The 24,323-nt window shown below is 45.8% G+C and overlaps 1 protein-coding gene across 5 annotated transcripts in view; it reads right to left on the reverse strand.

Annotated features, from left to right (window-relative positions):
• The window catches only part of NTNG2 (netrin G2), a 72,123-nt gene that overhangs the window by 10,963 nt on the left and 36,837 nt on the right, over positions 1-24,323 (reverse strand). For 4 of the 5 annotated variants that reach the window (XM_050926636.1, XM_050926635.1, XM_050926638.1 and 1 more), the window contains 2 exons: positions 11,087-11,259; positions 9,035-9,061 (listed from right to left, as the gene is read on the reverse strand). In XM_050926636.1, the coding sequence (XP_050782593.1) occupies positions 9,035-9,061; positions 11,087-11,259 (200 nt within the window). The remainder of the gene's footprint in view (positions 1-9,034; positions 9,062-11,086; positions 11,260-24,323) is intronic. The other variant, XM_050926637.1, reaches the window with a different exon arrangement.

Genomic DNA, 24,323 nt, shown 5'->3' on the forward strand with positions numbered 1-24,323 from the left:
GCACTTATATAATGCTTTGCATTCATCGATCTCAAAGCACTCTGCAAAGGTGGACATCATTAGACCTATTTTACAGACAGAGCAACTGAGACGGAGGGAAAATGACTCAATCAAGGTCAGATTCAGATGCAAAGCTAGAACTAGAACTCAGTGTCCCAATTATTTCATAAAGGCCATTACAAAGATCCTTACCAACCAGGTGCACCTTTTATCAGCACAATCTAGCATAGATATGGATAATATGACTCCATCTCTCCACATACAGTATCATATCTACGTGTAGTTTAGAGCTGGCCCAAACCACAAAGATTTCAAATGCCCCAAAGTTGGGGCAGGGTTTGGCTTCAGGTTTTTGGCTTGACATTGTTATGGAGATAGGGACCAACAATGAATGCCAGATCTAGGTATGAATTCCAGCCCTCCATTCCAAGCCCCTCACATTTCAAGATCTTGGGTTTTAGTGTGGGCCCAGTGCTAATACACATTAGATTCTATATTAAAAGGGATGCTAATTTATACAGCAGGAACTTGCCAGGGGCTCATCGACTGGGAAACAGAGTTGGATAGTGCCAGTCTGCTGCCAGCACTGAGTGTATCAGTATGAACCAGGAAGGAGGGGCACTAGGCAAGGTAAGCTGAGCCTCAGGCTCCAAAGCCCAGCATGCCATCTCCTGAGATTCCCTCGTGTAGTGTCTACAGTGCACCTTGGTCACATAAGCACAGGGCAAGAAGCCAAGGAAACATACAGAGTCTATGCACCAGACAACACATTCCTGACCATTTACCAAGTTACTCCATTTCACAAACACAGTCTAAACTCAGGAATCAACTAGATTTCCATGATCCTCGCAGTTCACCCGAGCACCAAGCTGAGAACAATCTCTTCTACCATTTATCGTCTTCATCTTTCACGTATATGATAAACCCGGAGGCTCAGTCTAGCCTCTCCACATTACCAATGGTGTGTAGGCGACAGACCAAACCAGAGCCTTTCCCAACTGGGCTGGAGAGAGAGATGCATGGAAAGCAGAGAATTCTAGTAACAAGCAATTTCTAAGCATCGGTCCCTACTTGGACTGTAACACCAGTTCAGCAGCAAGTCTCCTACCTTCTTTTCCAGGATCAGCCTTGGACTGAGGGGAGCCCACCTGCAGTGGGGCAGCTGCCGATGAGCTGGTGAATTCTTGCAGAGGTAATATAGGAAAGTCACATTACAAAAGAGGTTGAGGCAAACTGAAGAGACAGCTAGCAGCCTTGGGTTTATGAGATGAAGGGCCAGAACTTCTGCTGATATAAACTGGCAGAGCCCTATTGACTGCAATGGAGTGCTGCTGACTTATTCTGGCACCTATACAACTGTGCAGCTTGTAATGTTTCAGATCCCACCCATGCTGTATACACCTCTACCCTGATATAACGCTGTGCTTGGGAGCCAAAAAATCTTACCGCATTATAGGTGAAACCGCGTTCTATCGAACTTGTTTTGATCCACCAGAGTGTGCAGCCCTGCCCCCCGGAGCGCTGCTTTACTGCGTTATATCCAAATTCGTGTTATATCAGGTCACGTTATATCAAGGTAGAGGTGTATGTACCACCACAGGCATTCCTTAGTTTCCGAGGCCTTCGCCACTAGAGGCACTGTGGGACACTGACCAAGTACAGAGTAAAGGACTAGAAGTGGAAAGTTTGAGTGCAACACAGTCACTAGGAGTGCCTAGCTCCCAGGCCTGTGTTCTGGCCATGCCTATTTTCCTAAAAATCAGTGAAGGAACTCAAGAAAGCATTGCAAAGAAATTAAAACCACAAGATGGCTGCCCATTTGTGTCATTCCCATTGCAAAGAACTCACTGTGTGCCCTCCCCACTGCGTCTGTAGCAAACCCTAGTGCCACAATTTTGTTGACAATCTTCATTCTTGCTAGTGTACAAACCAGGAAGTAAAATGAAAAAGCCATGTTGTTAATTTCAAACTTCAGTTGAGTAATATGAGGGTTTTTTTCCCCTCCTCTTCCTTAATTTTTGCCAAATTTAAAAGAACAAACCCAAGAAGGAGAGAAATGTGATTTCCCGGCCCCTACTAGGGGATTATAAACAATGCAGAGTAAAAAATATATGACAATCTCTAAAAGTAGGTGACAGTGTCCTTTTCATTGGGAAAATGGAAGCCGATTGATACTAATAGAGTGCTAAAGAGAATATGAAAAAAGCCCCTCACTAATTGGCAAGGGTTTAATTAGAGTCACAATAAAAAACAGCCCTAGAGGCATTTTGCTTTTTAGTCATTCACATACACCTCCACTTGTTCGTCTTTGCAGAGTCAGAAGAATTACTAATGCCCTTTATCCCAAGAACTTTTCCATTGTAGCTTTGTGACATTCACAGATGGTTTTACATAGCAGTTGTGGGTGTGAGGTAGAGACACAAATTTCTCTTCCAGACCCTCTCAGTTAGAATTGGAGTATGGCAAAAATCAGGATGGTCCCATCACTGAGCTTTTTCAATACAGACAAGAGGTGTCCTAGGTCTTGTCTATACTGGGGAAGAGGGCTCCAGTAAACTGGATGTTTCTTTCACTCTCCTAGTTGTGGGAAGCATTTGTTAAATTCACGCGATTCTCACATTAAAAAAGGCTGAAACTGGGTTGTTCAAACATTAGGAAGCCAACAGAAAATAAATAAGTACAGAAGTGGAGTAGCTAATATTTATGTAGGACCTATACAAAACCGATGGTTTGCACTCCACTTCTGTGCTCCTTCTCTTGGCTCTGTCAGGGCAGTTAACGAACAAATTGCTTTTCCCAGAGCTGAACTGATACCATTGAGATGGTTGGACCATGAACCAAAAAAAAAAAAAAAAGAGGAAGAGATAGAGAGGTGGGGTTTTTTTGATCACCCCAACTTCGGAGGAAGAATGCCATTGCCTGACCATGGAAAGCACAAAATCTGACAGAAGATGACAAGTTTCTATAAGGAAGTGGGAAAGGGAAATTAACAGATTAAGAAAAGCACTTGATTAACTTCTCTTCAGCATGACTCCTCAGTTTCCTTTAGTTGTCTCTCCCCTTCAGTGTCCTTATGTCCCTATGTTTTTAAATGCACTCTATTCCCCCTCCCACCTCGCATTTGCTCCCTGGCAACATGAAAGGCAAAAGAGGTTCGTACTAACACACGACCACAGCTCCACCTTGACCACAAAGAACACTACAAGCAGCTAAAAGGAGCAGTCAGCTAGTGGATCTATGCAACTTAAAGATCAAAAACAAATCTAATCTGCTCTTCTAGTCTACGTTCCACATTCTTCTCCCAACTGCTGCCAGCTAGTACATGAAAGCACAACTTGGGAAGGGGGAAAAAGATCAGCCTAGCTTTAAATACCTGTTTTTTTCTGCGTCTCTTGGATAGGCACAGAGGCAGGGAGCTCAGCTGGCTGTTTGGCAGTGACTGCTCAGGGTGGGAAGCAAAAATTGAGAGGGGAAAAGAACAGAACACATGCCAAAGGAAGGAGGAACAGCACAGAGACAAGGCAGCATTTTAAAGGAATTTTTAAAAATTTCTTCCTGGCTAGAGCTGTGTTTAAAGTACAGCTGGGACCTGAGCAGCAAAATTCAGACCTGGATTTTGAACCCATGTGAGGGGGTAGGGGGAGAATGCTGGGGTTCTGGCCCAGCTCTAGGAGTAACTCCACTGACGACAATAGAGTTACACTGATTTTAAACATATGTAGCGGGGCCAATCAGAATTAGGGCCTCCTCCTATCTGGGCCTGGTCATGTACATGTAATGTATTGTGGCAACATCTGTGCAGAGGCCATAGCCATCAATGGGGATCGACTCTAGGGCTTTCAGCACCCTGGCCATTTCAGCCAGAGGAGTAACACATTAAGTCAGTAGAGGAACAAAAAGGGGGAACAAGAGGCTTGAAGCTCAGTCCTGCCCACCCCAATCGAGAAACAGGGGCATTGTGTTGCAGCCTAACACCAGTTAATTCAATGGAAGAAACTGGTTTTGCACAGAAAGTGGGTCACAGGTCACCGGCTCTTTTTGATAGGCCACCAACAGATGGGCAGCTCTCTCTGGAAGAGTCATGTTCAAGAACAGCTGGGAGTCCCATGCAGCCCTTGGGATCATATTTTAAGCCTCTTTTCCTGGCAACCTTCAGTCACAAATGTTGTTCTTCAAAAGCTTTGGAGTCACCCTGAACCATCTGGGCCTAGAAAGGCCATGAGAACAGGTTTTATTGTTAGCATTAGTTCTGATCTGGATTAGAACCTAGAGCTGCAGACACTGCCTGGGAAAGGAGAAATCATTTACTGAAAAGTGAGTGGTGTAAACCAGAACCTTCAGAGAGGGGCTGGTTCCAGCCTAGAGAACGACAAAGGTCTTGTGTTCAGGGGAAGATGGTCTGATTCTTCTCTCAGAGCTGTTCACCCCTCTCTGATAGAAACATGCAGCCTTTCTGCCACTCCCCTACCTCGACAGATCATTAATTGCACCATAAGAGACAGATGCTCAGCAAGATGCACGCTCTCTCTCTCTCTCACACACACACACACGCTACGCACAAAAGCACTGCTATGGTCAAATATGGATAAAAATCACATGACATTGGGTGCATGTTATGTACATGAGACCCAAGTTTCATTATTACAGGTATGTAGATAATAGGCACACATTCTTTGAGCTAATATAATCTTCAAGTGTGGGTTGTAGGTACCCATTCACTACATATATTAGCATAGACAGGCAAGTTTTATTTCTATTTTACAGATGGAGAAACTGAAGTGACTAGCCCAAGGTCACAAAATGCCTTAGTGGAAATAGAAACCAGGTTTCCTGATCCATCCAACCCCCCATTGTAAATACTGACCCATGGTGCCCTCATGATTATATCTATATTTGCATAAACACTCTGTGGCAGTGTGGACTGTCACATGTGGGTAGGAGGGGAAAAACCAAGCAGCTGACTCCAATTATCTACTCCACTCAGAGGCTGCTGGGAGTGGGCAGGGCCTCGGGTTTAGATAAACTCATCTCCAGGGAGGAGAGGTACCACCCAAGGAGATTGGAGGCTGAGGGAGTGCTATGGGGAAAAGTGCTCAGAAAGGGTCCAGAGAAGAAACTATCACCCTTGTGGGAAAGGTAAGGTACTGAGTTTGGGGAGAGTTGGGCACAGGCTGGGGGCTGCCTCCCTAGGCAACTGTGGATTTGCCTGAGAGGTCAGAGAATTTATAGGGCAATGGGACTGAAGACTTTGATGATGATAAACTAAATACAGGTACACCCCCTTTATAAATTCTTCTGCATTCCTCTGGTGTTCTTTCTCCCCCTACCCCTTCTGTGGTGGTCAGGGTCCTTCTGGCCCACCAAGCAATGGTGACATTTGGAGCTGTGGCATCTGGAGCTTAGCCACAGGGCCAAGCCCTGTTAGTGATCATCTGCTGAACACCCCTGGGATGAAAAGACTCCACCGGCTCACACACACAATCAAGCATTGCCTTTCCCTCAACTGGCTTCCAACAACTCCCCCAGAAGACTGACTGTTACTAATGTACTGGTGGTGGAAAATGTCCTCATGGGAAAATCAGATCCAGAAGGCACAGCAGCAGAGTAAGTGCATGAGGCTTGTAAACTAACAGCAGAAACATTTCATTTCCTCTTCTCCAAAAGAAGAGAGAAACCAGGCCTGCATGTAGCTAAATAAATAACTAAATAAATAAATGAACAAACCACCTTCTCTCCCCAAAAAAGTGATACAAGTTCTCTCTACTGGGCAGTCTAGAAGATATTAAGAAATAATATTCTGGGACTTCCAGTGTGTGTGTTCAGCCTGTCCCCAAGCATTTTATGGAATCATTCTGATGATCATTAAAGTGTGGCTCTTCCCTCCAAACCCACTTTCCAAATGTAAAACTTCGCAGATTATATCCTCAGATCTGGCCAAGAGGGGTTTGGTACAGGACTCAAGAGGCTAAGGAGCAGAGCAAAGATAGCTGACTCAATTCCTCGCCCAGCTTAGAGCACTCTCAGGGATGCTCTAAATTACACCCACCTGCAATGGGCCCTGAGGGGCCACTCCATTAGTTGGGGAATCACTAGAATGCAGCAGTGCTCAGGCCAGGCCCTCTTTCCCTGACCATGCCTTTTATACTATGGAGAATTCCCTGATGCAAGAAAAATCCTCAACTGCCCACTCAGACCAACTTTCATCATTCTGCTGGAAGGTCAAAGCAGAAGTAGGAGTGTGGAGAACCTACCCCTGCATTTTGAAAATGCCTTATTAGAGTTGTGCAAAGCGGAGACACAAAACCAGCCTTCTAAATCCTACATGCCCTTTGCTTGGGGTGAGTCAAGTTTGTTCTTTTCTGGTAAAGAAACAGGCAAATAAAACCTCAGATTTCTTTCTCCCCCATCCTTGTCCTCACTGTAGTACACAGAGAAGAGCAACTTTTGTGGCTCAGCTATTCATTCTCAGAAGGACTTTGAAAGGCTAATCTCAAAGTAAAAGCTTCAAAATGATATCTCAGATGCCACCAAATTCCAGATCTGCCCTCTACTTCCTGGTCTGAGAAGGGGAAATGATGCTCCGATGACCTCAGAGCAGCAGCAGAGGATAGACAGACAGATGAAGGGTCATGCAAGAACCTGCCTCTTCTAAGGAGTCAACTTTGGGATTGGGATTGACTGCTGTTGTTGAAGAGGGAAGAATCTGTGTATTATTAAACTTCCACGTTCAGATGCCCTTTTCCCTGAATTAAATTAGGGATGAACATTAATTAGGCTTTCTGCTGGCTGGGAGGATCTGAACCCATCCAGTGTGATTTTTATCCATGTCCCCAGAAACTCCTACAAGATGGATGAACAAGGAGATAATCTTCCTTTTAAAGCTAATAATTGCCACTTGAGGAGCTGCAGCGGGAAGCAAAGCCAGTAGAGGAATCAGGAGTGAAACTAGCTAAGGGACCTAGCTGTACAAACAAGGGTAGGATCTGCCTCGCGGGGTGGAGCTTGGCACCCACCTGGCTGCTGCGTGGTGACAGGCTGGTTAGTGGCGGTGGTGGTGGTTGCAGTTTTGGGCATTGTAGTGGTAATGGGTTTTGTAGTGGAAACTCGCTGTGGTCGTTCATACGCTAACAAGAAACAAAGAAAAGAGGTGGAAAGAAGGCACCTGAGGAGGCTGGAGGATCTCTGTGGCTCTCGCTGTTGCTTCTTATGGTACGCAAAATCCCAAGCCCAAGGGCACTTCCATGATCTCTTTTCATGGTGAAGGAGGCACACAGGACCTGCTCCCACTCAAATCAATGCTCAAAACTCCCACTGAATCTAATGGAAGAGAATTGGCTTTAAGGCCCTGTAAATTCCAACCATTATTATTCACGTAAAGGAGTTGCCCTCAGCTGGTGGTTACAGAACACAAGGGCTGCTTCACTCCTGAGAGTACATCACCTACCAGGAACTGGGGACACTGGTGACCAAAAAGCGTTGCTCTTGGTTGCCTCTTAATCACAGAGAGAGAGAGAGAGAGAGGAAAAACTGAAGAACCCAGCTGCCCCATATGTACAGAAGAAGCTGCTGGGTTTGTGGGGGGTAACCCCAACTCCAGAGAGAATTTAGCATTGGGACAGTGTTATGTCTGTGTTGAGAACCTAGGAAGATTCCATGTGTGCGTGCATGTTTCGGCTGGGTTGCTATATAACTTTGCTTTGTTGGCATGGATGTTGGTTTCAATATTGCCAACTTTATCACTAACTCATTGTTAATTAAACCTAGAAAGCCAAGAGAGAATGAGTGTGTCTGTATAATGATGGGATAATGGCAAAGAGAGGTAGGAGTTGCAGTCATGTGGGATCAGAAACAGGCTACACAAGCCTTTCCTATCTGAAAGCTTAACAATAGTTGTGCCATCTCTCTCATATACATTTGAGCTCTCTGATGGCAAAGATTCTCCCAGGCAAACCTCCTAATCAGCAAAACAATTCCCTTCAGACCACCAAAAGGGGATCATAAAATCAAATGACGTCCCTTTCATTTAATAAATTCCCAAAAGCAAACATTGGATTATTTAATACAATAGGCCAAATTAACCATTGGTATAACTCCTGAAAAGTCAGGGGAGTTACCCCAGGGATGACAGAGTAATTCAGGAACACTACTTGATACCATGATTTGACTATAATATTCATTCTATTCCAATTCTCATTGCTCTGACCAGCAATAATAAAATGTGAGGGATTATTATGAATATAAATTCTTACTTCAACCTATGTCCCTAAGTCCTTGTTTGTCCCACAACCTCGTGTATGTAGATTATCATGCTTAATTTCATAATAACCCTTAGCTAGTTTAAATACTTAATTCAGGTCACCTCCTGTCTTCTGTGAAGGCTAAATAATCCCTCTTTAGCTGCCCTATGCTCACAAACAAGCCTGTCTATCCCATTCACCATCACATTTCCACTGTGTTCTCTCCACCTTCACCGTATATTTCTTTCATAGAGTAACCTGAGCCATAAAATTCAGATCTAGATTCCAGGTGACCCAAAGTTTGAAGGTGCTTGATCTGCAGAAATCCCCACTGAAATCAATTGCTTGTGCCTCAAATATTACACTTATATATAATTTTATTTTTAAATGGATGGCATGATAGGCCCAAGGTAACCCAAACTGGATGCTGTATCAAATAATTCAAAAACAGGTCCTTAGAGCAGAAGTCTGTGAAACTGGGTGGGAAAAGTTCACTACAATCATTGGTGATTTTGAAGAAGTGTGTTGTTTTTTATTTCCTTTCCTGCTGCCATTCTAACGAACCTCAGGGGGAGAAACCATGCCAGAGAAATAAACAATGAGGTTACTGAAGTCAAAGAAGGAAAATAGAAAGCTCTTTGATGGGACAGACAATGAGAGACAATTAGAGGACAAGACTTATTGCCTGGCAGATGATAATGAGAAGAAAAGAACCATTTGTCTCCCAAGTGATGTGCACAGGCCCCATGCGCTGAAGATGTCACATGCCAGCAGTTCAGTTACATTTTTTTACTTACTGCCAAAGGCCGAGCCTGCAGCTGCACCTGGAGAAAAGGAAAAGAAGCAGGGTCAGCAGAAGCCGAGAGCCATTGTGCTAATTAACAGGAGCCTTGTTGATGGTTGTTCCAGCTTGCTGCGTCTTAAAAGCAGCCTTAGGCAAACCGTAGAGGTGACCAGACAGCAGTGGCTTTGAAAATGTTTGGGTCCTGAGGCATAGGCTGAAATCTACCTGCAGTGGCTGGAGGGAGGAAAGCCAGCTTGCCTATTGCTAATAGAATTTCTTCTTAACCCTTTTTCTGGCCTGCCATTATGCCCAGTAAGGATCATGAATGCTTTTGAGACTTGTCATAGTCTCTTCTAGAAACCGTGTGATGTGAACCCAGTCAGTGCTGCTACACCACTAGCTCCACATCACCACTGCTGGATTCCCAAGTTGCGGGCCCTGACTCTTGAGGGGATTGTATTGGGGTTGGTATTTTTCAGGTTGGAACAGAACACCCAGCAATGCAGGCTGGGGGGAGAGGGGAAACAGCATCTGACCTGAGGCTGGGAGGTTTTGGTGGGAAGAAATTGCCTCTAAATTGTGTAGCCAATGGCATGAGGCTGAGGGAGCCAGCTTCCAACACTGCTAGTTTATTGGTCACAGGTGGGAGAAAAGTTTGAGGACCATTTAAGGTCACATTTAATCCAGATATTACAGGGGAGATAAACACCCAGTAGTCACCTTTCCCCAACCATAAAGAAGGTGGCCAGCAATGAAAATGCTACAACGATTGGTGAGAAAGGCCTTTGGAGAATTGCTTCTACTCCAGAAGTTGGCCATAAATCTGCCAAAGAGAGAGTTGAAGGGAGAGAGGATGAGGTGGGTGCTTGAGGGGTAGGGGGAGGGAAGGGGAGATATAGGGAAAGAAGAATGAGTGACAGATGTACAAAAGAGAGAGAAATGGAGGGGAGGGAAGTGGGGATAAGAAAAGTGAGGAAAAAGGAAGGGAAGATAGAGAAATGGGGAGAGAGATGGAAGGAAGAGAAAGAGAATAGCATGTCATTGTCCCTGTCAACACCAAAAATCTCTCCCAGGGTCCTTTGAAGGAACACAGGCAGTTGGCGGTAGCTGACAAGCTTGTTCCCTTTCAAAGAATCAGCTCATCTACCATCCCTGGCACACACAAAACATTCCTGTCACGGCCTTCGGAGCCTGTATTTCAGCTTTGATCATCTTAAAGCACATAAATCTTTCAGAAATGAAGGGGGAGGGAAAAAAGGATTCTCTTTGGTAACACTCAAGGCTGCTACTTAAAAGGCTGGAATGGTTACTGCTGCTCTGTGACATTTAAGCAAGCCTGCTAATGTAAACTGGACATAACCCTGGAGAGACTGGACTATGTCCGGTGTCCTCCTCCACCAACATTCCCGTGATCAGATGATGATGGCTTACAGCCTTGATGTTTGTTTTTGTTTTCAAGCGAGCATGTAACACAACACGAATGCAGCAGACAATTAATTGCATGGGACTGTCGATGTGCTGAGGGACAGGGACACTTTTGTCTTCTTCACTGTGGCCAGATACTCCATGATGTACTTATGAACAGCTTCCAGCTGACAATAAATAGGGCACCCAACATTCCTTTCCATCCTCCTGTTCTTCAGTCTTCCATGCAATTATTGTGCACTGAATTGAAGGTAAACACATTCCCACAGCCACTTGTTGATGTTTTCTTTAAGGGACATAGAGTAGTTCAGAGTAAAATGCCTATTCAAGGCCATGGATCTCTCTGATGGCCTACACCTAACCATCTGTGAGCATGGATACCCTACTGTCCATCCACATCCATTCACTCCAGCCACTCCACTACAAAAAGTCATCAAGCTCCCCTTCCATTTACCCACGTGGCAACCAATTCCTGTGCACACTGAGAACCAAATAAATGTTTACTTCCACTGTAAAACCAAACCCTCCTCTCCTGCAGACCTGTACACTGACTCCAGATGGAGGCATCCTGAAGCGGTGCTGACTTACAGGAATTGTGTAGAGGGCCAGTGTGTGGGCTCAGTTCAGTATAGTAACTTACATGCGTTAGGGGATCCATTGGGGAGAGGCAGGTAGGAGCCAGCCCGCCAAGATCTGGTGCGAAAGTTCTTCTTGCACTTGCCACAGTCCTGGCCAGTGGTGTTGTGTTCGCACTCACACTGCAGGGTGCCCTCCTTAAAGGAGCACAGGTTGGCATGGAGGTTGCATTTACACCTGTAGGAGGAAAATGAAAGAGAGAAAATGGTACGCAATGCCACTGTGGAACTCTTCACCAGAGGATGTTGTGAAGGACAAGACTATAACAGAGTTCAAAAAAGAACTAGATAAATTCATGGAGGATAGGTCTATCAATGGCTATTGGCCAGGATGGGCAGGGATGGTGTCCCTAGCCTCTGTTTGCCAGAAGCTGGGAATGGGTGACAGGAGATGCATCACTTGATGGTTGCCTGTTCTGTTCATTCTCTCTGGGGCACCTGGCATTGGCCTCTGTTGGAAGGCAGGACATTGGGCTAGATGGACCTTTGGTCTGACCCAGTATTGCCATGCTTATGTTCTCAGGACAGTAACACATCCACTCCCAGCTAAGATGGACATGCTGTGTAGCTGAACATACAGAAGTAGAGCCAAGTTAGTTACTCCTTCACAGCAGCTCTGATAAGGGTTTCACGGCACTCACCCATGTTCCTATTGGCATTTGTGTTACAAGGATTCATTCTTTGGTTTATGGGGCATCTGAAACACCTCTACCCACATGACTGCAATAGGACAGGAATATGCCTGTTTATAAATGCTAGTAGTAAATGGCACAACCTACCCTGGTAAGATCAAGGTTCTAGGAGACAGGAGACTCATTGAGCAACTGCATCTCAGGCCACTTATTTTGGTGCCTAAAGATGGATTTAGGGGGCCTGATTTTAGGCAACCAGGTTTGGCCTTACTTTCTAATGCTGTGCCTCTCTTTTCTCATCAGTAAAATGGGGGTAACATTATGAGGCTTATTTATAATGTGCTTTGAGATCCTTGGATGAAAGGCATTATATACATGCTAATGTCTACATTCTGTGCTGACTCACACCCTGTGCAACACCACTGAATTCAATGCAACTGCAGAATGTATAAGTCAGAGCCAAAGTTAGCCCTAACTTATTACTATTTGTGCAGCTGACCAACAATCACCAAGTCTTAAGTGAAGATCAGCAAAATCTTTTCACCTGTGATCCAAGGGAGACTGATGTTAAATAAACCCTCCATATCAATCCAAAACACCACCCAGACCTCCCAGTTCCACATGTTCTTCCCATGCCGAATTCCTATGGGGATAAGATAAGGGGAGGTTGACTCTGAGAATCACCCAGACCTCCCATTTTCTTCTTCTGAGCTATCTCAGGCCCTTAGACACAAAGGATTTTAGAGGAAAAGCTCATGTTTATATTAATGAGTCAAGACCCTCAATCCCCAAACAGGTTGTTAAAATTAAGAGCCTTTCTCCCAGGGGGTGGAGTAATGCTAGGATATAGAACCTTTCACCCCAAGACCACCCATTGCAATCCAGCCCTGAGCAGTGATCACTGAAAGTTATAACCAACTGTTGGCTATTTGGTGCCCTGTGTGAAATGAATATAGTGAGTCTCAGGTCAGTTCTTAGTGGATAAAAGGCCACGTGTCAAAAAAAAATCCTCACAACTTGCTCCCTTTCTGGAAGCGTCCAGAGAAAACAAAGAATGGAAACAGTACTAAGCACTTTGCAAACATTAATGACTAAACTTTTAATGAACCACTGCAAGATTGGTAGCCATTAAATACCCCTGTTTTACACATAAGGACTCAGAAGAAGAGGGGTTAGGCAACTCTTACTAAGTCAGAACTGAGATTAGAACTCAGGGCTTACAAGTCTATGGTCAGGCTATGCGCCCTATAGACCATGGGTTCCCTGCTTATCTTACAAGTAGTTCCTCTAGGTTAGGGTTGAGGTACAATGGGCCTGATTCTTTACAACCTTGCACCTTGTGTAACAATTACATTTGTGCAAAGGGGGTGTAGAAATGTAACCACCCATGTAAGTGAGTGAAGAAGTCTGATTGGGCAGTACCCAGTTTTTACAGGTGTAAATGACCAGAAGGTTCGTGACAGTGGAGAATCAGGCCTATTGAGGGGACAGTGCATAGGAGAAGCTTGTCTGGCTGCTTTCTCTGCTGTATCTGTTCTGGGAATAAACAGAGGACATCAGTCTTAAGAGGTATAAACCTGGTATTGTTCACCTGCACTATACCCAGTCAAGACAGAAATCACAATCTCTTGTGGAAAATATTCTAGGAGCAGAAGTTTCTTTAGAATCTCCAAAGAGTCCCATCCCCATGTTTCTGATCCACTGAGTCCGCCCTTGCTGTGATCCCATTTGTGCATGGCTGGAAGATTTCACTCATAAGTTATTTTTGTTTCCTTGTTCTTATTTACGGCAAACTATTTACTCACATGCTATGCAGAAACTGGGCAGAGTCCCTCCTCTCCAACATACAATGCTTGCTCATCTCTGACCCAGGCAGAGAAGGAAATGTACACTCCATCAAGTATCAGAGGGGTGGCCGTGTTAGTCTGGAGCTGTAAAAGCAGCAAAGAATCCTGTGGCACCTTATAGACTAACAGACGTTTTGGAGCATGAGCTTTCGTGGGTGAATACTCACTTCATCAGATGCATGTGACATATAAGGTGCCACAGTACACTCTATCAGAGAGCAAATTTGCTCTCTCAAGCAGGAGCTGCCAAACACATCATATTATGTTTGAGTGTCTGTGTTACTGAAGGCTGGCAATGGCAGGTAACAGCTGAAAGCTAAAAACCACAGAACTTAAAAACGCTGGGAACAGTTTGTAAATCAGAGACTCTGGAAGAGGGGGCATTAGCCAGCACTTAGAAAAAAAGGGTCCCCATGTCTCAGCTGTGATGGATTCTTCCGTCTGCCTCTGATTGACAGAAGTTTCTGCACTGATGTCCTAACCTCTTTGAATAGGCAGTGACCAGCACTCTGGAGCATGGAGCCTGACTCTGTGAATTATTTAGCATCCAGGGAGCACTGGCTTCCTCTCTTGCTATAAAAGTAACAAAAGAAGGAGAGGGAGTAAGCAGATAGCAGGTTAAAACAGGTCAGAGCATCACCATTGCTGAGCTGGCCCAGGCTTGAGTCCGAGAGCAAGGGTTTCAGGGAGGTACAGCACTACTCACTCTTTGTGAAATGGGACAACAAAGTGCATGATTCAGCTCTGGAACCCACCATTTAAAAGCCAGACTCAGACGCAGGGGTGCTACACATGGGAGGCAGCTCAGAAGCCTTAACCACACAGGCTGCTTCTAGCTCCTCACTCCCCTTCTGACAGACGCTCCAGTGATCAAGGCCATGTGTTCCTAGTCTCGTTTTCTCAGCAGAGGAGAGATGGATTCCTGAGGCAACACTGTCATGTGGCACAAGTTTTCCTCTCCCCCCTGCAGAACTATTAGTTCCAGGTTGAATGATGGAGACCAGATGGAAGCTTAAAAGTAGGCACGTGGGTCTGAGGCAGATGGAACCCGAGCACTGTTGTGTGCTAAATGATGTTTCCGAGTAGTAGAGAAGAGTAGAGCCAAGGGAAACTCCTGCTCCTTAGCTCAAGCCTAGAGCTGTAAGCTTGGTCAGAGTAAAGGCCTGGATGACAGGGCTTCTGGTTCTGTTCCTGGCCATGCTATAGACAAGTTACTTTGCCTCCAATTCCTCATCTACAAAATGGGACTAATACTTCCCAATGCAGCATGGATAATGCTTAACTAATTAATATTTGCTAGCTGCTTTGAAAGCCCCAGGAAAGGAAAGGTATTATAGCTCATTGCGCTGCTGTGCACTCAGCGATCACATGACAAGAGGACCAAAAGCCACTACTGGGCATAGGTCCCTGGGACCTTTTACAGTCATTCATAGATACACTATTGTAATGACAAGGCAGCAGAGTCAGATCATGTGTGAAATGTGACAGTCTCTTCATGCTCCAAGGCCTTCCCTGAGTCAGAAGACTGTTCATCACCAGCTGCATTCCCACAGCAGCAACAGAGGCTAACCAGGGTTATTCAGTCATGGCCTGTACCTCCCTGGGCAGGGCCTGAGCAGCTCTTACAATAGAAAGGTGTTGCTGAGCTGCTAGTGTCTGAACTTCCGTCTGCCTGGTGCATTTTACTAAACATTTCTCTTAACTTCAGCCAAGGTCTCATGGCACAATGATGATGGCAGAGAAGTTCCCCGAATCCTCTGCCCTTTTCTAGGGCTAGCGTATTTCCCCCCCTCTTCTGCCTTTAGAACAGTAAAAAAAAACTAGGGGATTCCCTCAAAGAGCTGAGGTGCTGCACCACAGCATGGAATTTGAACCTGACTACCAGGCCTCAGATACAAATCTCAGCCAGAGAGGGGGATGCAGCCCCGACTTGTCTTCCTACAGCTACAAAGAGCGTGAAATAAGGGTCTCTGCTGGAAGCGGGTATACGTGCACGCTCATGCCCCCGTGCACACACAGAGCTCACTGCCCATGATGCACAACAGCCAAGCCAAGCGCCAGCTACCAGATCAGCACTTGGGGCTACCCTCAGTCCTGGAGCAGTGGTCTTGCATGCCTCTGTCACATCTGCAGGGCATGGCTGAGGAAGGACAGGCTTCCTGGGTCAGCCACGGAATGCTTCAATCGGTCTGGCTGTCGGAGCACGTTGCGATGACTGGGCACTGTGCTTCCCAGAGAGGGCTCTCACTCTCTAATGAGTGTAAACAAGGAAAATTAAATAAAGAGCCAGCAGCAGCAGCAGAGACAGCCCGCCGCCCTCCTCCTTTAGTCCCAGATCAGCTATTTCTCGCTGCCCGGCCCTATCCATAGCACAAAAGTTCCCTCGTCCAAAGGATCAATTTTACCAGGGAATTGCTTTCTGAATTCGACCTTTGAGAATCATCAGTCTAACCAGAAAACTATAACTTGAGCAGCCTGACCCCACAACGCAGCACTTTTCAGACCAATCAATCAGGATGCATTATTTAATAATGAACAGCGGAGCAGCTTCCAATGGCCCAGGCTGCTGATCCCGTCATGCTGCTGCTGCCTGGAGCAAAACTTTCCACTCCCGTCCCACTCCCACATCCCCAACTGTCATCCCATCTTTTGTTCTGCTTTAACTCCTTCGTCAGGTTTGGCTGGGTGAAAACAACTCTCCTCCTCCCATCACCATCAGTGCCTTCAGTTTAAGGACACACGCTTTAGCTTGGCAGCAGAGGGGGAAGAATGCCTTTCTCTAGCCAAGATCCAGCAGGCAGAGAATGGAGAAAATAGCATTAGTCCTGTCCAAAGGGTTGCAAGTCCTGCTTCTCTCTGTTCCTCTTTATCGGGTACCCAACTGTCTGAGCCAGAGCAGGACCAGGAAAAGGGGTTTAGGATCTAATCCATGATATTAGAGGGGTGGACAATGCCACAAGTCCTAGCACAGGCTACTGTACACCTCTCCATTCTCAGGGCTGCCACAACTCCTCTCCCTTTCTACCATCATGAAATGATTCCTCCAGTAAGGTCTGTCTGGCTCAAGGGCTGCTGGGGGCAGGGCAGGGGGGAGCCTTTCCCCCTTAAGTTGCTGGTTCATGCCTAGACCAGGGGACAGTGGTCACCATTTGATAATTATTCAGTGACCTTTGTGTGAAATGAGTGTGGTGGGTCTCAGTCCAGTTCCTCATGGGTAAGTTTCTCTAACACAAAAACCAGCAGAGGAGGTGGCATCAGCAGAGAGACCAAGTATTGAAGAGTCTCAACTTCTCTCATCCCCAGCCTCAGGGCAATATAGGGGAAGCATACATGGCTTGTCCATGCTGGGAATAAACAGAAGAATGTCAAACAGTATTCCCTAGTAATAGGCCTGAATGCTGTAGTAACACTACAGTATTGGCTCCAAACGCTGTTACTTACATTACTGAAGCATTTATTGATTTTTAATGCAGGTCCTTTAGCCGTCCTCCTCTTCCCTTTGGAAATGATGCAGCGTAGCCTAGTCTGCCAAGGCCTAAGCCAGGGACACAAGGAGAACCACAGGGCACCAGGGAAAATTTACAGGTGTGTAGGCATAGTTTTGCAGCTGTGAAGAACATTTCCTAGTCACCTCCATTTCTAGGAGTCAGCATTCCGGAGGTCGGCAGCAGCTCTCAGTGAGAGAGGCATGTCAGCGCCAAGTCTCCGCGTGAGAGACGGAGGGCCAGCATGCTTAAGGTTTCTAAGTGAGGAGCCGGGGAGACTAAGGCAAGTGCAGCAGACTTCCAGCATAGCTGAAAGAATGAAAAAGGCAGCCACCACCCTGGTCTTTCATTCATCATAAAATTAAAACATACATAGGTTTTTTTAAAAATCCACTGAGATAGTCAATTTGATTCCCAGGATTTCCAAATCCTTTACAATCACTGAATTAAGTCTCACAATGCCCTTGTAAGCTAACTAAGGATCCTTATTCCCACTTTACAGATCAAGAATCTGAGACAGAGAGAGAAGTTAAATGAATATCCACGTAGTGGAGGGGCTGAGAACCACTGAAGCAAACTGTAAACCATGTATATGATGGAAATTACTTCAAGCCAGGGGGTGCTGCCACCCCCTAGCACCCCTAGTTCCAATACCTATGTGACTCTCCCCCAGCCCCCCAAAAACACACATGGATCTTCAGTTGCAGAACCAGAACCCAGAAACCCTGACTCCTAGTCCTCTGTTCTAACCACTGCACCACACTGTACTGCTGCTCTAGGGATGGGGAAATGCTCAGTAAGTGGGTATGTTGCTCACCTTCCTTGCACTCATCACCCCTGTAACATTTTTGTCCCCAGTACTCACTCTCCGGGAGCTTTAGGTTCATGGATCCCAAGGCCAGAAGGGACCATTGGGATCATCTAGTCTGACTTCCTGTGTAACACAGGCCGTAGAATTCCCTCGAACTAAAGAAGAAGCCCTGGCCCCAAGCCCCCTCCATCTGAGTCAGACATACACACTGCACATACAAGCAGCTCGAGGCATCCAGAATTTCCAGAGATGTGTGTGACTGGCATACAGGAGAGTGCTGGAAGGGGAGAAGCTGGGTTCCTCCAGTGCTCCCTTTCACACCATTACTACAGTGGGAGATGACCTCTACTCACCAATGTCTCTCAGTCTCCATCTGTCCTCCCTTCCCTGCTCCATCACCTGCCCTCTCTCTACAGCAGAGAGTAAGGCCAGTCTATACTTCAAAGCTGATAACTTTGCCACCATCTTCTTAGCAATGCAGATTGCGTCTCAGGCTAGAGATGGAGAGCTCTCCTACTCCCCAGTCAGAGACCATCTAGACTCACCCTAGAGCTCAGCAATGGAATCGCTCCCACTTAAAATCCCTTCTTGCAGTCTGCTTATCACAGCTGGCATCAGAAAAACTCAACACAGGAGTGAAAAGCCGTTATTGTCTGCCGTCCAAAGTATGGATTATGATGACTTTCCACTGAATTGTTTGCTCACTGTAACTGATGAACCTTTAATGAGTCTCCCGGGACCATGTGTTTGAAGGGAGCGCTTTCCTCTTTGTCCCTGAGAAAGTCCCTCTTTCAACTAATCTTGGCTCTCATGAATACATGAATAACTTCCCACTATTGTCATCCACAGCCTGTGCTTATACACAGCAACTTATGCAGCTCTCTGACGATTAACCCCTTTTCTACCTAATTCTCTGCAACTGTTCTGACAGATCAGCAAAGCATGAAGCAACTATTTCACTAACATCACAGCAAGTCTGCAAATACAAAATACAATGGCCATTGCACTGGGACTCTGTGCTCCATCTGTGCACCCAGAAGCTAGTGAAACAGTTCCCAGTGAATACAGACTGTAGGCGTCTCCCTGCTTTCCCAGAAAGACGAGTTTTCTATTTGGATTCAAATTCCTGGAAAAAATAACCTAGTCTGGGTTTATCACTATCCCAGATTGCAAGGTGGGAAAACCTCATGTGGTAAGTCAGCCCAAGTAACCTCAAGGTGCAGAACACACTTGTCATGTCAACATCAGATGGCTTCAGCAGCACACAACCCACGATTTGATCTTATAGTGCAGATGCATCACATGACTAGAGATGGGCCTGAACTGATTACACAGGAGCCAAATCCCCAACGCTGCCACCTCTGAACCCTGGGGAAATCCATATCCTGATCTGAAAGTCCCCATTTCAGCCTCAAACCACCACCCCAGATCTGAATAAGGCTGCACTGTTGGGAAATTCAGCTCCCGATCCAAACTTGGCAGCTTTGCATTAGACAGCCTAATGTCCTGGGTCCTCGTAGTGTGGAACAAGGTATGTGTCACGCTGCCTTAATGTGCAGGACACTTCACATAATGCATCCATTCTACAGCGCCTGACAGAGCAAAGCACCGTACTGATTAAACTCATCCCTGAGATGCTTTTCTCCTCCCAGCCTCCATGAGCAATACTCTCCACAGAGAGTCCTAGCAACACAGAGTTGTTATGGACTGATGAATTCTACTGGAACCCTTGAGGGGAAAAAAAAAACTATTTGTGCTGCCCTTAGAAATTCATTTGGAGTTGGGTTATCAAGAGAAGACCATCTAAAAGATGCCAAGATGATGAACATAATGGATAGCCACTCTACTGGGCGCAGCAATTCATTTTAAATAAATTGCCACTCAGCAGCAGTCAAAATACTGCTGAACTTTGGAAAGGATTTCCCCTTATCATTATTTACATTCAGAGCAGTCATTTTAAAAACCCTTCCTAGGTAGGGGCCTGGAGGCAGACGAGGAGGAAGGGTGAAAAGGATGTACCACAGATATACTAACATAAATATTTGCAGAGTAATGTGTATAAATGCTCTCTGGACTTTCTCCTGGAACGCAATAATGCGTGCAATTGAGTTCATTGGCCAAATTTAATTTGGGCTTCTGTAGAAGTCTCTTTATATTAAGTGCTTTAACATACATCACCTCCTCAGTCTATCGATGAAATTCTATTATCTGCTCAGGACTGGACACAACTCAGCAACAAAAGGAAAGAAGGCTCCACAAAACGAAGCCAGAGGCAGGTAATAGGACCTTGAGCATCTCTCGGCTGCTATTGATGAAGTGTCACTAGTGCTTGGACAAAGGAGGAGCTTTCTGTGTCTCCCACTCTCTCCCCCTCTTACTGCAAGCCTGCAAGGACTCTCCTCCATTTTGCAGCAATTACAGTAATAGCATTTAAGAGTCTTGGGGAAATATAAGCAAACAGCTGATGTGAGTTAATAACTTAATTTAACTATACGGCCTGGAGCCAGATTTCTCTTAAACTAGAGTTAATTCCAGTTAAGACCATTTCCAAAGAAACTCCATCCATACAATCCTCCTGCAGTGAGAGAGAACACACTCAGCCAATGGAATAGTGCATCATCAGAACACTCTCACTAGCTGACTGGCAATCCTCAAAAGCAGGATGCTATAGTTTATTGGGAGCCAGTTACCCCTAACATGGGTGATATATACCCCACCTCTTGAGAATTCCAAGAACAGTGCAGGGGAAGAGTGGTAGGCACATTGTACTCAGTAGCAGCATCTCAGCAGAGAGAAGCCCAAAATGCATTTCAATATTTTGCCCATGTGTATTTTTCCTGCTGCTAACAGGTGGAGATGCTGCTCCCAGTCCCCCGTCCAGTCCTCAGTAAAACATGTCTGATCACTTGTCAGTTGTTCTTCAGAATCTAAGAACCTCACTTCTAAAGCAACCCTTAAGCAGTTGTCAGATGACTGAAGATAGCAAGTGATGATTCTATACATGTAGAGATTCTCCTACAACTTTCTAAATAGAGGGTTAGGAAATTCCATTTACTGAAAGACAGGCTGAGACCAAACAGAACTCATTTCACACAGGTGTACCGATTTCCAGATTCCAGTCTGGATCCTAAATATGAAAACACAAAGGGCTGTGGCCACTGCCCCATACAAAGGGACAGAATCAGGAGGCTGCAGCTCAGCTGAGCAGACGGGTAATTGTATCTCTTTAGGCAAGATGTTATATCTAGTACCACCAACTATCATGTTTTGTGGCACAAGATGATTAGGAGGGCAGCAAAGAATAACCCCCTGCATGTGAACAACAGGGGACAATTAACCAGTTGCACTATGGGGCTGTTTGGGGAGGGTCACGTTCCTTTGAGTATGAAGCTGCAGGTACTGGCCACTGCGGGAGGCAGGATAGTGGACTAGTGTTTTGGTCTGCTATGGCAAACTCTATACTCTTATTCAAACAGAAAGAAATGCAACCCTGGCAGGGAAATCCATGTGTAAAAGTGTGTACCTCACAGCAGCATGAAACAACAGGAGAAAAAAACTGCAAACCAAACCACTGGGAGGCGGAAAACTTAAACCAAAAATTACCCACCACCACCAAAAGAACCTTCACAGAAAGAAAACGGATTGTGCAAGGAGAGGCATGGAACCTAAAACAAACAAGCTACAAAACCGAAAATCATCTCTTCTAATTAATTAATCCTTGGCTAGACAAAGGCCCAGCAGTTGAGGTATTATTATTCTCTAAGCCTCTTTCACATGTGCATTTTGTAATATAAATAACATCTCTGAGCTCACATTCCACATTTTTCTCAGAGGACTACTTACGTCTGGAAAAAAAAGAGAGCGAAAGAAAGAGAGAAAGGGAAAAAAAGGGAAGAGAGGAAGAAAGAGAGGAATCTGTTAATTAGTCTGAAATTGATTCACTTCTCTCAAATCTGATTTCTCATAACTGAATCTCTGTGTCCTGGCTATGGCACATTAACTTCAATTACTGCTTATTAATACCTCTGTGATGGAGTGTGCCCTAGTGAATGCTGCTGTGCCTGACATTCAAGAGAGGAGAAAATTACTCCAAAGAGATGCTGCATGATAGGAGCAGAGTGTGGCCTTTTCTATCTCACCTGCCTGACAAGCCCCCTGTGACTCTGCACACAGGAAAAGAGACGAGGAGCCTCATTCATTCAATCTCACATGGTTAACTGGGTTGGTTGCTGTTCTGAGCAGAAAACTAAACTACAAACAGAGAGCTGTGTGGAAAGGTCTTTCCGTTTCCCTCCCTTGCACTACCCCATCTGATGCGCGCACAGGCCAAGGGTTTTCTCGTTTCTATTCCTGTCCTAAGTTCTGTGCATCTCCAGTTACTCAGCAGATCAATAGGGACAGGATGGAAGAAGAAAAAGAACACCAAGGAAGAGCAAGAGAGTAAAAATAAACTGGCAGACGTGAACTGAGAAAGAGACCTAGCTGAGCTAGTGGGATGTAAAGGTACAGACGAAGAGGGGTGCATGTGTATGCACTTGGGGGGGACAGCGGAGCCAATAGTAGGGTCCAGCCAACACCACACTTAGCACTCATGAAATGAAGATCTCCAAGCCTATCCAGAGCTTCCATGGATTGCCCCATATTCTCCTCCAGGATACATATGGTCCCCAGAAAAGTGCTGCGGCCTACAGAATGTGGATGTGAGAATGAGGCGAACAGCCAGGACCAGCGCTAGGGTTTGAGCGGCCTCGGCACACAGCCATTTCACCGCCCCGTGCGCTGGTCCCGCGGCTCTGCAGTCCTGCCTGCGGACGGTCGGCTGCTCCCGCGGCTCCGGTGGAGCTGCCACAGTCGTGCCTGCGGGAGGTCCACCACAGCCGCGCAAGCAGCCGGCCGTCCACAGGCACCACTGCGGCAGCTCCACCAGAGCCGCCTGCCGCCCCCTCTGGCAAAATGCCACCCCTTAATAATGCTGGTGCCCTAGGCGATTGCCTAAGCCGCCTAAATGCAAGCGCTGGCCCTGCGAACAGCTTCCATTAGTCTGAGTCCTTTTAACCTCTGCCCTGCTCTCGTTCCAGGAAGTTTTGTCAGGTTCCTGTGATGATTTTTCTTCTAGAGAAGCTGGAATGGGGGTAGGGGAAGTTGCTGGGAGAGCCCAGGAGCTTGCAGAAATGCCATCTTGACCGAAGGAGGATTTGGGTAACCTACCAGCAGGACTACAGGTTCTGGGGTGGCCCATCCAACAGCATCACAGTATCTGTAACAGGAACACACTGTCCTGCGGAGGAATTAGATAAACTGCACTGAATTCATGAGCTAAGTCTAGATGACATAAGTACATAGGTGTAAATTTTCAACAGTGGGAGTAATTAACTATTGGAACAGTGGTGGAGTCTCCATCACTGACCATTTTAAAATCAAGATGGGATGTTTTTCTAAACGATCCGCTGTAGGAATTACTATGGGGAAGTTCTCTGGCCTGTGTGATACAGGAGGGAAGACTAGATGATCACAATGGTCCCTTCTGGCCTTTGAATCTATGAAAGCTCCACTGACTCATGTGCTGTGTTGGTGACAAAGGGTTTTGTTTAAGTGATGATCAGATTCTTCTCCTGACCGTTAAAGCCAATTGGAAACTGGCTAGCTGCCTCTGTACTCCAATCTCATCAGTATCACAAACATAGTCACTTTATATCAAGATGCTGGACGTCAGTTAAAGTTGCCAGTCTTAGTTAACTGATCAGAGGGCCACTCAGCCTGAAACTTGGTGATAGACTATTAATTAAAGGAGAGGTGCCTAAATTTTGCCCACCTGAAAGCCACCCGAGCAACCTATGCCTCAGAACCACACCCACGGCAGTAGACTGCAGCTGCTCTCATTTGTAATATGGAGGAGCAGTTCGCAGAGATTGCTGGTCCTAGCATGAAATGTTCCACCTTCAGTCAACTGGCTGCCCAGATCTGCAGGTCACTGGATCCAACACCTTGCAGGTAAGTTTTTCTTTTCCCTCTGGTTTTAAAAATGTTTATTTTTTTGTAATTATAGTCTCCCTCTTTCTTTGTAATCTCCCTTCCTGATCCCCAATGTGATACACCATCTTATCTATGCACTTGCCCCTTTCTGCACATAAATATTCATTCCCTTGTCCCTGGAATCATTCAATACCCTCCCCTCCTCCTTACAGCCCACTGAAGCAGTCCTGGGTATTCTTTGCTACATCTCTCTTTCCAGTGCAGTGTTTAGATCAGGCTCACATCGGTTCCCCCCTTACTTGCACCTGGTGACCCTTCCTTGCTGAGATGTACACAGGATTTGATTTGGTTTTAAATACCTGTGTCCTAATTAGCTTCACTTACAGTCAGTATTAGATTAGTTGTCAGTGAAAAACTGCCGGCTGGAACTGAAGTAATCAAGGGACTGGTGGAGAGGGATCAGTTTAGATGAAGACTCCCTCCCACTCACCACC

This window comes from Gopherus flavomarginatus, chromosome 17 (assembly GCF_025201925.1).
Source record: "Gopherus flavomarginatus isolate rGopFla2 chromosome 17, rGopFla2.mat.asm, whole genome shotgun sequence".
NCBI lineage: Eukaryota > Metazoa > Chordata > Testudines > Testudinidae > Gopherus > Gopherus flavomarginatus.